At 50.0% G+C, this 16,171-nt stretch overlaps 1 protein-coding gene across 1 annotated transcript in view; it reads right to left on the bottom strand.

Annotated features, from left to right (window-relative positions):
- The window catches only part of LOC126155690 (dynein axonemal heavy chain 8-like), a 622,476-nt gene that overhangs the window by 181,563 nt on the left and 424,742 nt on the right, over nt 1-16,171 (bottom strand). Inside the window, exons 34-35 of the mRNA XM_049916245.1 lie at nt 15,599-15,910; nt 12,129-12,374 (exon numbers count right to left, since the gene is read on the bottom strand). Coding sequence (XP_049772202.1) covers nt 12,129-12,374; nt 15,599-15,910 — 558 coding nt within the window. The remainder of the gene's footprint in view (nt 1-12,128; nt 12,375-15,598; nt 15,911-16,171) is intronic.

The following is a 16,171-nucleotide window of genomic DNA, read 5'->3' as shown; positions in this document are numbered from 1 at the left end:
TGCCAACGGCGCTGTGTCTTCTGACGTTGGATATCCCATTAATGTGTACGTCAACGTCAGCTGCCTCGTCCCGTGTGACGACGGCTTCAAAGATATAGAGCGCACGAGACATATAACGCAATATACGCCTCATAATTGTTCGCAGATTAATTCTCCACACTTCTACACTATTAAAATCAATCTAAAACTAAGCTCGCCTGCACCGCTTTTACTCATGAGACAAAGTTAAAAATGTCTGTACTCATATACCAGTAATGAAAGCCCTATAACAGTTTAACTACTTTCAGAAGAGTTCTAAGACTGAACAACTGGACTGTCAACTGTACGCCGCTACCAGTTCATACATTGCCTCCAGTTGGCTCCTAGCAACTTCCGGCGACAATCTCCTCCAAAAACAAAATGGGATAACCATTTCTAAGCCAAATGGTCAAACTCACACAAAAATACTGTACTTCAATTTTTCGCAGAAAGAAATGGAATTTAGTGACTAAACTTCATCAAATATGGTACTCAATCTGCCTTTAAATACTGGCTCCATGATGTCTAACGAGCGTTTGCTGCGTAGCGACAATAGTTTGTGGCCTGCAATCGTAGGCCAATTTTACAAAAGCATCCTGCAACCTACTCTAACGGAATTTTAAAAAGGCGCTCTGCTACAACAGGAATGCAGTGTTAGAGGAAAGATGAAGTAAACGTATTCTGAAATTTAGAGATTTTGGCGTCAGGCTCGGCCACTGCATGCTGTCCGACGCGTAGCGGCGGGACTCGTTGCCTCCTGCAAAGGAACTGTTTGGTTGCTTGCCAAGCAGTGCCGTCTGCGATGTTCAGGGTCGCTACTCTTCCAGACGAGTCCCTGTTCCTGTATTCCGCGACCGCGTACTGTATGGCACGGCGCATTCGGTTGATCCGATTTTTCGTCGCCGCCTGGCTGGTGACGTTCCACTCTCGGACCAGCTGGTTCTTCTCCCGGATCATCTGCAGGATGTCGGGCGGTAACTGGCGGGAGAAATCCCGCGGCTTCTGACGTCTCTGCTGCGTTTCTGCATCAGCCGCTCTGATCGAGAGATGCGAGAACGCTGCGAGTGTGGCGTCTACGCCATCAACATCAGGATACGGTACCGCGGCGAGCGTCTCTGCCAGGTGCACCTGGAAGTGTTCCCAGTCGGTGTTGAAGTATGTCTTACGTCCTTCAGGCGGTGCGGCCCCGTCCGTGCTCAGATCGATCACTGGCAGGTGGTCTGAAGACAGGGTCACATGTGTCGTTGAGACTGCGTCGTGGGTCACCCCTTTGCTGATCGCGATGTCCAGGATATCCGGGCGGCCTCTCTTGGGATAGTGTGTAGGGTCATAAGGCCCCAGCACCATCGCGTCATTATCTGTGGCCGCCTTAAGAAGCCTCCTGCCGCTGGTTGTGGTGACCCTGGAGTTCCACACCGGGTGCTTGGCGTTGAAGTCACCGCCTATAAAGATGTTGCCGCGCATTGACAACAGCGTCTAGAAGTTATGTTGTCGTAGGAGTCCTCTAGGCTTCCGGTATGCGGCGATGAAGGTCACTTGACCCACGGAGGTGCTGACTGCGACGCCTGTTGCTTCTAGTTGCGTCGGCTCTGGTAGCTGGATTTGGTAGTGTCGCAGCGTTCTTCTTACGCAGACCGCAGTTCCGCCACCTGCTGTTGGTCTACCGTCACGATAGCACCTATAGTTAGGTGCCCTCGCGTTTACGCCGGGCTTTAGCCATGTCTCACACACGAGGCACACATCCACGGCCTTGTCGCGTAAAAAGTGCCTAAATTCGCCGTCCTGCTGCCTTATGTTGTTTGCGTTCCATACGCAGAGGTGAGACCTATGACGTGATTAGGCATCATGGGTGTTGTTGGCTTCTCTTGTGGTGTTGGCCTGGTTGGCTCCAATCAGTGCAGACACGATCATCTGTGGTAGTTGGAATAGCAGCTGTTTGAACTACAGCAGCATCTCTCGTAGTTCTGCGGCCTCGGTGGTTACAGTGGTCGGAGGTGGTGGGGCCCGCGTAGGTGGCGGCCTCCCTTCTTCACGTCCACGCGTCCGGCTGGCCCTGCCCGGCCTCTCGTAGCGGTCGGGGAACGCCTTCCGCTGCGCGGCTAGGCCGCTCCGCCTGCCGCGCCTGCTCGGCGTGTTGCTGTGCCGGTCTTGCAGGCGTTTCCCCTGCGGCCACTGCCGCGGTCGCCCTGATGCTGCAGTTGCGTAGTTTCTTCCCGGCTGAACTCTCCTCGCTGGTGCCTGCCGCCCTTTTGCAGCTGCTTTTTTGAATGCTTTGCAGCCGCGGAAGCTGGCGACGTGTTCTTCATTGCAGTTGCAGCACGTGGGTGTCTCCTCGATCGGGAACGGATATTCCCGGCTCAGGTGCTCCCCAGCACACTTTACGCAGCGTGGGGACGTTTTGCAGTATTTTGCCAGGTGGTCGATTCCCTGGCAGTTGAAGCATTGAAGCGGGCCTCTCCGCCTCCTCAATTTTTCAACTGTGACCCCGCTGTCACTTCCCACTCTCGTTTCTTGGAAGATCTTCCTAGCTCTGGTGTATCGCCCAGTATAACCTGGAAGAGCGGTATGTCTGCGTTGTCTTTCGGCGACTTCATCCGGGATACTGTATTTATGGTGTACCCCTTGACCTCAAGAAGCTCCTTGAGGTACTAGGGGTCCATACTGAAGGGCAGGCGTCGGAAGACTACTCTGAGTGTCTTTGTAGGTTCCGACGAGTACGTGAACCAGTTTACCACGTCTGTCAATGAGGTCAGTAACGCTTTTGTTGTCTTCCGTGGTTCGCGTCACGATTCTGTACATATCGCGACTTGCTGTCTTCGTAGTAAAGTTGTTCTTGACGACCGCGAGGATCGCCTGTTCTGCTTCTTTAAAGGAGCCCGGCCATTTCACCGTGATGGGTGGGGGCGGGGGCCCCTTGCTTCTCTGCTGCTGTCTCCTCCTCCTTCCCTTCGAGCTCAGCAAACCGGTTTTTAACGACCATGCCTCCAGCAGTGGCCATCTGTACAGCTCTTCAATCTTCTTGCGTTTGGGTATTTGAAACCCATCCGCGTCAGTGGTCGTCTTAGGGGCTTTGCACCCTTTCGACGACGCCTTTCTTCGTGTTTGCAGCGTCGGTGCGGTGGCGGGAGCGACGGTAGTCGCACGTTTCCGGTAGCTTTCCGGACTCGTTTCCGCCGGGCTCTTCTTACATCTACATCTACATTTATACTCCGCAAGCAACCCAAGGTGTGTGGCGGAGGGCACTTTACGTGCCACTGTCATTACCTCCCTTTTCCTGTTCCAGTCGCGTATGGTTCGCGGGAAGAACGATAGCCGGAAAGCCTCAGAGCCTCAGTGCGCGCTCGAATCTCTCTAATGTTACATTCGTGATCTTCTCGGGATGTATAAGTAGGGGGAAGCAATGTATTCGATACCTCATCCAGAAACGCACCCTCTCGAAAGCTGGACAGCAAACTACACCGCGATGCAGAGCGCCTCTCTTGCAGAGTCTGCCACTTGAGTTTGCTAAACATATCCGTAACGCTATCACGCTTACCAAATAACCCTGTGAGAAAAGGCGTCGCTCTTCTTTGGATCTTCTCTATCTCCTCCGTCAACCCGACCTGGTGGGGATCCTACACTGATGAGCAATACTCAAGTGTAGGTCGAACGAGTGTTTTGTAAGCCACCTCCTTTGTTGATGGACTACGTTTTCTAAGGACTCTCCCAATGAATCTCAACCTCATACCCGCCTTACCAACAATTAATTTTATATGATCATTCCACTTCAAATCGTTCCGCACGCATACTCCCAGATATTTTACAGAAGTAACTGCTACCAGTGTTTGTTCCGCTATCATGTAATCATACAATAAAGGATCCTTCTTTCTACGTATTCGCAATACATTACATTTGTCTATGTTAAGGGTCAGTTGCCACTCCCTGCACCAAGTGGCTATCCGCTGCAGATCTTCCTGCATTTCGCTGCAATTTTCTAATGCTGCAACTTCTCTGTATACTACAGCATCATCCACGAAAAGCAGCATAGAACTTCCAACACTATCTACTAGGTCATTTATACATATTGTGAAAAGCAATGGTCCCATAACACTCCCCTGTGGCACGCCAGAGGTTACTTTAACGTCTGTAGACGTCTCTCCATTGAGAACAACATGCTGTGTTCTGTTTTCTAAAAACTCTTCAATCCAGCCACACAGCTGGTCTGATATTCCGTAGGCTCTTACTTTATCAGGCGACAGTGCGGAACTGTGTCGAACGGCTTCCGGAAGTCAAGGAAAATGGCATATACCTGGGAGCCTGTATCTAATATTTTGTGGGTCTCATGAACAAATAAAGCGAGTTGGGTCTCACACGATCGCTGTTTCCGGAATCCATGTTGATTCCTACAGAGTAGATTCTGGGTTTCCAGCAACGACATGATACGCGAGCAAAAACATGTTCTAAAATTCTACAACAGATCGAGTCAGTGATATAGGCCTATAGTTTTGCGCATCTGCTCGACGACCCTTCTTGAAGACTGGAACTACCTGTCCTCTTTTCCAATCATTTGGAACCTTCCGTTCCTCTAGAGACTTGCGGTACACGGCTCATACTGAAGGGCAGGCGTCGGAAGACTACTCTGAGTGTCTTTGTAGGTTCCGACGAGTACGTGAACCAGTTTAGACCACGTCTGTCAATGAAGTCAGTAACGCTTTTGTTGTCTTCCGTGGTTCGCGTCACGATTCTGTACATATCGTGACTTGCTGTCTTCGTAGTAAAGTTGTTCTTGACGACCGCGAGGATCGCCTGTTCTGCTTCTTTAAAGGAGTCCGGCCAAGACTTTCCTCCACCTCCATGTCCTCCGTGTCTTCAGCTTCCTCTCCGTCGTTCCCCAGCATGAACCGGGCCGTCCGTTGAACTGTGTCCGCGAAGACGTCTTTTATCTGCTTTCGTGACCCGACTTTAGGCCAGGCGACTGGGTCTTCAGTGGGCGATGTTACCCTTTCGAGTGTCTCGATCTTGGCAGTGGCGTTCATTGGTCCGCCCACGTCGAGTGCGCGCGTTACTGCGTATGAGGGCATGCCTCCTGCGATAGTAATGGTGCGCTTCTGCTTCTTGTTTCCTTTCTGGGAACGGGTTGCTGTAGGTTGCGGACTAAGTACGGCCGCCGGTAATGTGTGACCCCCGCAACTAGCTTCCTCGACCGAGGTCGAAGTCGCATAACAGCTACCAGATCCATCAGCGTTGTCTCGTGTTTTTGCATCTTCATCTTTCGTCGTCTTCCCGGAGCGAGACGTCGTAGGTAGCGAACAGGCCGTATCCGCCGGTATAACCGGTAGGTGACTTCCCCCGCTACTTGCGGCCTCTGCCGAGGCATTGGCCTCATAACGCCGTCTCATCTCCCTTCCTTTCTCCCCCTGGGTCTTCACTGGCCGGTCCGTCGTAAGCAGAGCTCCGCCGGGCGACGATCTGCCACTCTGCGCTCGTCTTCTAGTCCCAGAAAGTCAGCCACCTCGACTTCCGGGCCACACAGCCGGTCCATCCCGGTTGGGGGGCCGGATGTGGCCGTCGACAGAGCAAGCTCCCCCGATCGGCGATCTGCCACACCCTTCGCTTCAGCGTCGCGTTCAGCACGGTGCGCCATCTCTGAGCTCCCCTCCGGACGGTGGCGAGCAGCTCTCTCGCTAGCAGCCAGCCCGTTGACCGGATAGTAGCAGCAGAAGTAAGAGTTAAGGACACTCTTGCAGTCATTCAACCGTGTTAGACTGATGACCCACCGGTGTAACCTCTGTTTACAAGTCATTGGAGGCAGTTTTGAACTTCTGCTTTAACTGAAGTAATTGTGTTCCGTTAATGTTGTTGTCTCTTGGTAATAAAGAATTAAGACTTGTTTGTGTTGCGTTTTGTCCTCACAGGGAAACACACTAGAGAAATTGTTTTCATTGTCCCATGCAACCTCTTAGAGATTGTTAGTTTAATTAATTTTCATCCAGAGGAAACTCCCTCTACATGTTTAAAAATCCTCACAGGATAACCTGACGTTAAAGAGAAATATTTTTTTTCAGTGCCCCGTGAAACACTGCAGTTTATCGGTTTAAATGATTTTCACCCTGTATAAGTTAAGCACCTTTACCGCGACAACGCTAACGCAAAAAACCTACACGCAGCGTATGCTTCGACGTTCGCTCCCTCGGGTTCTATTGCGTTCGCTTACTCGCAGGTACAAATCAATATTGTGCAGACTAACGAATCCTCTGCCCAAAAAGGAGCGGAAGTAATCCGTTTGGGATGTACTGATTTATAGAAAAGATGACGGAACTGTTGGACACAGAGTTTATAGGAAACCAACATATACTACATCTACGTCTACAAAGGTACTCCGCAAGGCACCGTACGGTGCGTGGCGGGGTATACCATATATCACTACTGGTCATTCCTCCCCTGTTCCACTCGAAAATAGAGCGAGGGAAAAACGAGTGCCTATATGCCTCCGTATGAGCCCTTATTTCTCGTATCTTATCTTCTCGGTCCTTAAGCGCAATGTATGTTGGTGCGCAGTAGAATCGTTCGGCAGTCAGCTTCAGATGCCAGATCTCTAAATTTTCTCAATAGTGTTCCTCGAGGAGAATGTCGCCTTCCCTCCAGGGATTCCCATTTGAATTCCCGAAGCATCCCCATAACATTTAAGAGTTGTTCGAACCTACTGGTAACAAATCTAGCAGCCCACCTCTGAACTAAAAATGGTTCAAATGGCTCTGAGCGCTATGGGACTTAACTTCTGACTTCATCAGTCCCCTAGAACTTAGAACTACTTAAACCTAACTAACCTGAGGACATCACACACATCCATGCCCGAGGCATGATTCGAATCTGCGACCGTAGTCGTCGCGCGGTTCCAGACTGTAGCGCCGAGAACCGCTCGGCCACCATGGCCGGCGTCATCTCTGAACTGCTTCGATGTCTTCCTTCAGTCTGACCTGATACGCATCCAAAACCCTCGAGCAGTATTCAAGAATAGGTCACACCAGCGTCCTAATGCGGTCTCCTTTACAGGTGAACCACTCTTTCCTAATACTCTCCTAGTAAACCGAAGTTGACCATTTGTCTTCCCTGCCACAGTTTTCACATGCTCGCTCCACCTCATATCGCTTTGCAACGTTACGTCCAGATATTTAAACGACTTGGCTGTGTCAAGCTGGACACTTGGAATACTGTATTCGAACATTACACGTTGGTTCTTCCTACTCATGCGTATTATCTTATATTTTTCCTCATTTAGGGCTAGCTGCCATTCATCACACTAACTAGAAATTTTGTCTAAGTCGTCTTGTATCTTCCTACACACACTCAACTTCGACAACTTACCATAAACCACGACATCATCAACAAACAACTGCAGATTGCAGCCCACCCTGTCCGCCAAATCATTTATGTATGTAGAGAACCACAGCGGTCCTATCACACACACTTTCCTGGGGCACTCCTGACGATACCCTTGTCTCTGATGAACAGTTGCGTCGAGGACAACACACTGGGTTTGTTACTTAAGAAGTTTCTGAGCGACTCACATATCTGTGAGCTTACTCCATACGTTCGTACCTTCGTTTATAGCCTACAATGGGGCATCGTGTCAAACGCTTTCCGGAATTATGTGGGTTCAGTCTGTTGCCCTTCATCCATAGATCGCAGCATATCATGTGAGAAAAGAGAAAGGTTGGTCTCTTCATCCTTTATCCACTTACTAGGCACATAAATCTCCAGACCACGATTTACAAACTGCTTAAACTTTGTCCATAATTCCTCTACGTCCATCTTACTGGAACTAAGTGATGTAATTCACTGTCTACGTGAGACGCAAACAACTGCTTATCTGCTCTGTGTAGCAGAAATACTCTCCTAGCCTTGTTGACTGATTTATTATCTTTCGTAACTATAATTGCTATAATGACATGATTGCCAGTCCTCGTTTCCATACTGACACTGTCAATAAGGTCCGGTCTATTTGTATCTACAAGGTCTATTTCCATTGAGTGTGGGCTGCCGAGACAGATGCTCAAGACAGTATTCAGAAAACATGTTAAACAGTATTTCGCACGTCTGTATGTCTGCACACCACGCAGTAAATCCATAGGCATCCCAGTCTATACTCTGTAGGTTGAAGTCGCCTCCAACTAGTATTGCATGATCTGCGTATTTACGCGTTACTGACCGTAGACTGTCTTTGGATGACTCTAGAATTGTCACAGCGGCATCGAATGGCTGGTAAAAATATCAAGCAATTAACTTGGTTTCACCTACACCTGTTATACACGACCTGATAACTTCACTTTCACATTCAATTTCGACCTCAATAGAGACAATATTTTCGTCAACTGCAATGAACATTCCTCCTCCTATGGCCTCTAATCTGTCTACAAATGCCCACACGATAATGCAGGTCTAGCAATCTGTAGCTAAGACGCCACTGAGTCGACGAAGCCTTTGGTAGAGACCCTCCGCTCGGCTCCAAATCAGAGGACTCTAAATCAACTCTGGGAACAATGATGCAAACTCTGTGCTATGCTTGCACCCCAAACGCGAGGCCAGAAGTATTCACAACGTCCACCAGCCACGTGTATGAACTGAGGATGGCCTCAGAACCCATGTGACAGGCATCATTGGTGCTGACATGAGCCACAACTTGCACACGACTGCATCCTGCATAGACTATAGCCGCAGGCAAGGCCACCTCCACATGTTGGATGAGGTCTCCCGGCAGACATAGCGAGCACACATTGGCTTTCTTTCCATCCATGAACACTATCTGCCTAACGGGCTCCATAACGCGCCTAACATTGGAGCTCCCGACAACTAGTAAACCCCTCCCTCCGTGTGCCTGCTTGGACCCTAGTGAAGAAGCAGCTATTTGCCTACTCACAGGGTGAATGGGCGAGGCCAGGTGGCTAGTTTCCTCATTGGCCCTCTGCCTCGAGCGCTGTGAACTGCCTTTCACCCTGCTGCGAGGGTGGATCCACTGCACCCCTTCGGGTGCACTAGGAGGTACCACGGAAGCAGAGCCCATGGGAAAAACAAGCGACACCTGAGGTGTCCCGTGTGACAAGCCAGATTCTCGGCCACCACCACAGTCTGAAGGTGACTGACGGTAGCCAAAAGCGCATTCATCTGTTCGTGAACTGCGACCAGCTCCGCCTGCGTCCGCACACAGCATACACTCTCCTAACCATCCTAGCACGACTCACTGAGTAAACTACACTCCTGGAAATTGAAATAAGAACACCGTGAATTCATTGTCCCAGGAAGGGGAAACTTTATTGACACATTCCTGGGGTCAGATACATCACATGATCACACTGACAGAACCACAGGCACATAGACACAGGCAACAGAGCATGCACAATGTCGGCACTACTACAGTGTATATCCACTTTTCGCAGTAATGCAGGCTGCTATTCTCCCATGGAGACGATCGTAGAGATGCTGGATGTAGTCCTGTGGAACGGCTTGCCATGCCATTTCCACCTGGCGCCTCAGTTGGACCAGCGTTCGTGCTGGACGTGCAGACCGCGTGAGACGACGCTTCATCCAGTCCCAAACATGCTCAATGGGGGACAGATCCGGAGATCTTGCTGGCCAGGGTAGTTGACTTACACCTTCTAGAGCACGTTGGGTGGCACGGGATACATGCGGACGTGCATTGTCCTGTTGGAACAGCAAGTTCCCTTGCCGGTCTAGGAATGGTAGAACGATGGGTTCGATGACGGTTTGGATGTACCGTGCACTATTCAGTGTCCCCTCGACGATCACCAGTGGTGTACGGCCAGTGTAGGAGATCGCTCCCCACACCATGATGCCGGGTGTTGGCCCTGTGTGCCTCGGTCGTATGCAGTCCTGATTGTGGCGCTCACCTGCACGGCGCCAAACACGCATACGACCATCATTGGCACCAAGGCAGAAGCGACTTTCATCGCTGAAGACGACACGTCTCCATTCGTCCCTCCATTCACGCCTGTCGCGACACCACTGGAGGCGGGCTGCACGATGTTGGGGCGTGAGCGGAAGACGGCCTAACGGTGTGCGGGACCGTAGCCCAGCTTCATGGAGACGGTTGCGAATGGTCCTCGCCGATACCCCAGGAGCAACAGTGTCCCTAATTTGCTGGGAAGTGGCGGTGCGGTCCCCTACGGCACTGCGTAGGATCCTACGGTCTTGGCGTGCATCCGTGCGTCGCTGCGGTCCGGTCCCAGGTCGACGGGCACGTGCACCTTCCGCCGACCACTGGCGACAACATCGATGTACTGTGGAGACCTCACGCCCCACGTGTTGAGCAATTCGGCGGTACGTCCACCCGGCCTCCCGCATGCCCACTATACGCCCTCGCTCAAAGTCCGTCAACTGCACATACGGTTCACGTCCACGCTGTCGCGGCATGCTACCAGTGTTAAAGACTGCGATGGAGCTCCGTATGCCATGGCAAACTGGCTGACACTGACGGCGGCGGTGCACAAATGCTGCGCAGCTAGCGCCATTCGACGGCCAACACCGCGGTTCCTGGTGTGTCCACTGTGCCGTGCGTGTGATCATTGCTTGTACAGCCCTCTCGCAGTGTCCGGAGCAAGTATGGTGGGTCTGACACACCGGTGTCAATGTGTTCTTTTTTCCATTTCCAGGAGTGTATAAAAGCAGACGGAATCCTGAATATGCGACTTGCTACCATCCAGCTGTGTCACAAATGGGCGCTGATGTGTTAATGAGCTATGTAGCTGGATATTCAGTGAGAAGCTATTGCGCTACAGACTGAGTGAATTTACCTTCACAAAAACGCGAGATTGAACCTCTTAAACAGAAAAACACACACAAAATTTAATAAACGTACTACGAGGAAAACGCAATAAAAAGATAAGTACTTAACTTGCCGCTCTTAGATGTGAATCATCTGAGAGCTGCTACCTGACAGACTAGCTTACTACTCGGAGGGACGGTTCTTTTCAAAATAAAAGAAATTAGCAGCTACTGCGCTACAGACTGAACGAATTTACACCTACAAAAACTTACTGATAAATATTTACATGCTACCAGCTGTCATCCATCATTTTACGTTTACCACAATAGCTGCAACATCTTAAGGACGTGTTTAATCATAACGGTTATACGGACAGACAGATTCGACGTGCTTTCGACTTCGGATCGTTACCTAAACCGTCTGAAGATACTTTTAGTTCTGTGGCTTTCCTTCCATACACTGGTGACGTGTCTGCCAAAATAGGTAAGGGTCTGAAACATGAAATCAGATGTGTGTTCCGTCCGCAAGCTAAGATTAGAGCACTTCTGGGCTCTATTAAGGACGATTTAGGTCTGAGGAATCCTGGAGTCTACAAAATACCGTATGAGTGCGGTAAAATATACATTGGCCAAACTATCCGTACCGTAAATGACAGATGTGTTGACCATCATCGCCATACGCGGTTATTACAATCTGACAAATCTGCGGTGGCTGAGCACTGTCTTACAGAGGGACATAGGATGCTATACAATGAGACCTAGTGGTTGCAAACACCTCGCGTAACTGGGATTGTGTTTTAAAAGAAGCTGTCGAAATCAAACTAACCGTGAGAATGGATAACGATAAGTAAAATCAGGAATCCTGTTTTATCAGATATGAAGAAACAACGGCATCTGAATCGGCCGGCTACGAGTAATAATTTTTAACGATAAATCTTTTTTTCGTCAGTATTCACCACTGGAGGCGCTGCAACTCTTCATGCGCCAGGGTGTATCAGCAACGATTGAGCTCTTGAGCTTTACCTTAGCGCGTGCGCTTTCGTATTTTCGTTGCACGTAAAAGTTTCGTCGTTCACGGTTTGAATCAGTTATCGGCCAGAGCGCTTTAGCTTTCCTCGCCTAATGCTGATGGCCAGGTGGACCGCGGAAATATTGTGTGCAGATGACAGTTTGATCCGGCTGAAGATCCGACAAGAATCTGATCTGTTAATACGCCGGAAAGAGTACATAGTCACCCCTGAACATTGCATACGAATGCGTTTCGATGTAAAGGGAGCTTAAGAGTTTGCTGAGACTACAGAAGATCGTCATCTATGAACCATAGGTTACTACAATGAAGCAAAAAAACTCGCCTGCATCTTGCGCTTGTTGGCGGTGACGTCGGTGATGAGCGCCGTTCGCTCCGTCTCGAGCTCTCTCTTCTCAGACAGGATGACGCGACCCAGCAGCTGGTCCTCCAGGCCTTTCATCGTCACCGTGAAGTCGATGATCGATGTGCGCGCCGCTATCTCCGGCGTGTACGCCGGGTTGGCCAACTTCGTCGTGATGTACATCCGGAAATCGTCGTTCACATCCACCTCTTTGTCTCCCACTTTCACCTGCAACATGCAAATTCGTATATTTACACCTAGTATTTTACTATAAACTCACTGGATAAAATGATAGTTGCCCCCATTAAGAGAGCACACTGGTCGCTTTGGAACGCTGTAGGCACTGTAGTGTAGAGCTGGTATTGGGCGGTCATTGACACTCCAGCGCTATGTCGTGGGAATGGAGTGGCGTTCATGTGCCAGACAGTTGTATGGAGTCAGCGCATTCGAAACGATGTGGACACGTGAAAAAAATTGCAAAAGGTTCTATCTTATTTGGACACGCCCATGACCACACCACGAATGAGGCTGCCAGATTTGTTAGTGTATCTAGTCAGACTGTCCAACATATCTCTCAGGAATAGTGTGATAATTGCAGTCATATAACGTAGTGGTTGGTTGGTTGGTTTGGAGAGAAAGGGATCGAACTACAGGGTCACCAGTCCCGTAATGTAGTGTAAGAACAGTGATTGTAAAAAGTTTCTAACCGCAAACGAGTGTCACGCCCTGTCAGTGGCAACCAGTTGCAGAGATATCAGGTAATGCTGCTGTCAGTGAACGCAGGTACATCTCAAATAGTTTCCGAACGAACGGCGCAAAAGAGAACTGCTCACGGTGCTACATGCAGCTACACTTCATCAGTGGACAAAACAACAGACAATAGAGGCATGTAGTGTGGTCAGACGAGTCGCGATTTGCCTCTTTTCAAATGATGAGGCGTAGAGTGCACTGACGACCCGACGAACCTGCAGTCTCCCGAGGGCGTACTTCAGATCAATGGTGGTTCTATGATGTTTAAGGGATGTTTTTCGTGCCACGACTTGGACTCAATTTCTAAGGTTACCGCGAGTATGAACCAGGGTCTACATCTACATACACTATCCGAAAGACACCAAACAGCGCATGACGGAGGGTATGAAATCCATTCGTAAAACAGCGGCTGACCACGTTATAAAAAACATGTTAAGACGAAATGATATGGAGCGATATTGTGAATAAATTACAGAGTAGCAAATTCCAGTCTGCCATGCTTTCTTGGCCCGATTTCCAAATGCCGTGTCTAGCTTAAGAGTGTTATTTTTTGATGAATGTGCGATATATCATACACTCCTGGAAATTGAAATAAGAACACCGTGAATTCATTGTCCCAGGAAGGGGAAACTTTATTGACACATTCCTGGGGTCAGATACATCACATGATCACACTGACAGAACCACAGGCACATAGACACAGGCAACAGAGCATGCACAATGTCGGCACTAGTACAGTGTATATCCACCTTTCGCAGCAATGCAGGCTGCTATTCTCCCATTGAGACGATCGTAGAGATGCTGGATGTAGTCCTGTGGAACGGCTTGCCATGCCATTTCCACCTGGCGCCTCAGTTGGACCAGCGTTCGTGCTGGACGTGCAGACCGCATGAGACGACGCTTCATCCAGTCCCAAACATGCTCAATGGGGGACAGATCCGGAGATCTTGCTGGCCAGGGTAGTTGACTTACACCTTCTAGAGCACGTTGGGTGGCACGGGATAAATGCGGACGTGCATTGTCCTGTTGGAACAGCAAGTTCCCTTGCTGGTCTAGGAATGGTAGAACGATGGGTTCGATGACGGTTTGGATGTACCGTGCACTATTCAGTGTCCCCTCGACGATCACCAGTGGTGTACGGCCAGTGTAGGAGATCGCTCCCCACACCATGATGCCGGGTGTTGGCCCTGTGTGCCTCGGTCGTATGCAGTCCTGATTGTGGCGCTCACCTGCACGGCGCCAAACACGCATACGACCATCATTGGCACCAAGGCAGAAGCGACTCTCATCGCTGAAGACGACACGTCTCCATTCGTTCCTCCATTCACGCCTGTCGCGACACCACTGGAGGCGGGCTGCACGATGTTGGGGCGTGAGCGGAAGACGGCCTAACGGTGTGCGGGACCGTAGCCCAGCTTCATGGAGACGGTTGCGAATGGTCCTCGCCGATACCCCAGGAGCAACAGTGTCCCTAATTTGCTGGGAAGTGACGGTGCGGTCCCCTACGGCACTGCGTAGGATCCTACGGTCTTGGCGTGCATCCGTGCGTCGCTGCGGTCCGGTCCCAGGTCGACGGGCACGTGCACCTTCCGCCGACCACTGGCGACAACATCGATGTACTGTGGAGACCTCACGCCCCACGTGTTGAGCAATTCGGCGGTACGTCCACCCGGCCTCCCGCATGCCCACTATACGCCCTCGCTCAAAGTCCGTCAACTGCACATACGGTTCACGTCCACGCTGTCGCGGCATGCTACCAGTGTTAAAGACTGCGATGGAGCTCCGTATGCCACGGCAAACTGGCTGACACTGACGGCGGCGGTGCACAAATGCTGCGCAGCTAGCGCCATTCGACGGCCAACACCGCGGTTCCTGGTGTGTCCGCTGTGCCGTGCGTGTGATCATTGCTTGTACAGCCCCCTCGCAGTGTCCGGAGCAAGTATGGTGGGTCTGACACACCGGTGTCAATGTGTTCTTTTTTCCATTTCCAGGAGTGTAGTTCACACAGGAAGAATGTAGTGTTCTGGTGTAAGGAAAAGCTGTGTTACGTGCAAGAGTTGAAAACGAACCCGTTTCATGTTATGATACGAGCCGAGATGCCACCACATCTGCTCGCACTATATTTTTTGAAGGGTACTTGTTTGAAGTAAATGTAGAATGAAAGTTCTTATTTGGACATGTTGCATATATGGTTAATAGCTCAGTTCGAAGACAAGGGAATCATGGATAATGTGTGGCTGCAGCGGGGTGGGGCACCAGCACACTTTCAGATGTACATGAGTTCCTTGATGAACAATGTCGAGTGTGCTGGATTGCGTATGGTCCAGCAACATCTCCAGTCGGATTTAAATGACCATTACGCCATGGGGAATAGTCAAATATCATGTGATTCAAAGCTGGAGGAATTGCGAAAAAGTGTTGAGGAAGACTTTCGGAGCTAAACTCCTGAGATGCTCCACACGTCTCACGCAAAGCATGTAGACGCATAGATCGCTGTGTATGGTACAATGGTGCATATACAAATTTGCTGAGTACATAGTTTATACATGTAAATTCATCAACACACAATATGCTGCTTTGACCTAGGGGTTCAGAGGTTTCTCGGACGCATTGTATATCGTCTGATACACACACGCACACACACACACACACACACACACACACATGGTGTCTCGCTGAATACGATGTAGTGAAAGCTGTACCTTGTAAGTGGATCCCATCTTGATGTGATTCTTCTCGAGTACGTTGTCGAGCATGGGGTCGAGTTCCTCGCCCACGTCCTCGATCAGCAAGGGCCTTCCCAACGACACGCAGTCCTCGACGTGATTTCGGAAGTACTTGTGGGAGAGCGTGGTGATCTGCAGCTCGTTGTCCTTCTCCTTGTTGCGGATCCACGACTTGCCCTGAGTCTGTGGGTCAATCAGCAGCGGGTAGCGGGCTGCCTTGGTTACGATGATACCATTCTGTATGGACAGCTCGTCGTTGGGCAGTCCCTGCAGGTTCCATTCGCCGATCTGTCGACACCAGAGAAACCATCGTCACCAATGTAACCAGCTACTAATCAGCCAAAGCCTGAAAAGGATCTTAGTGACTTTACACCACCGTTGTTATTTGTTGTTTGAATGGAACTGCCAGCACAAATGTCAGGCTCTGAAGATGTTTTTGCAAAAAGGAAAATGTATTGTGCACTACTGTGCAATTCTAAGCGTCATGGTACACATAATTTCTGAAATACATGAATTTTATATAAGTTGACTATGTTTTTAAATTGCAGC

This window comes from Schistocerca cancellata, chromosome 2 (assembly GCF_023864275.1).
Source record: "Schistocerca cancellata isolate TAMUIC-IGC-003103 chromosome 2, iqSchCanc2.1, whole genome shotgun sequence".
Classification (NCBI taxonomy): domain Eukaryota; kingdom Metazoa; phylum Arthropoda; class Insecta; order Orthoptera; family Acrididae; genus Schistocerca; species Schistocerca cancellata.
This window is presented reverse-complemented; position numbering and strand designations above follow the sequence as displayed.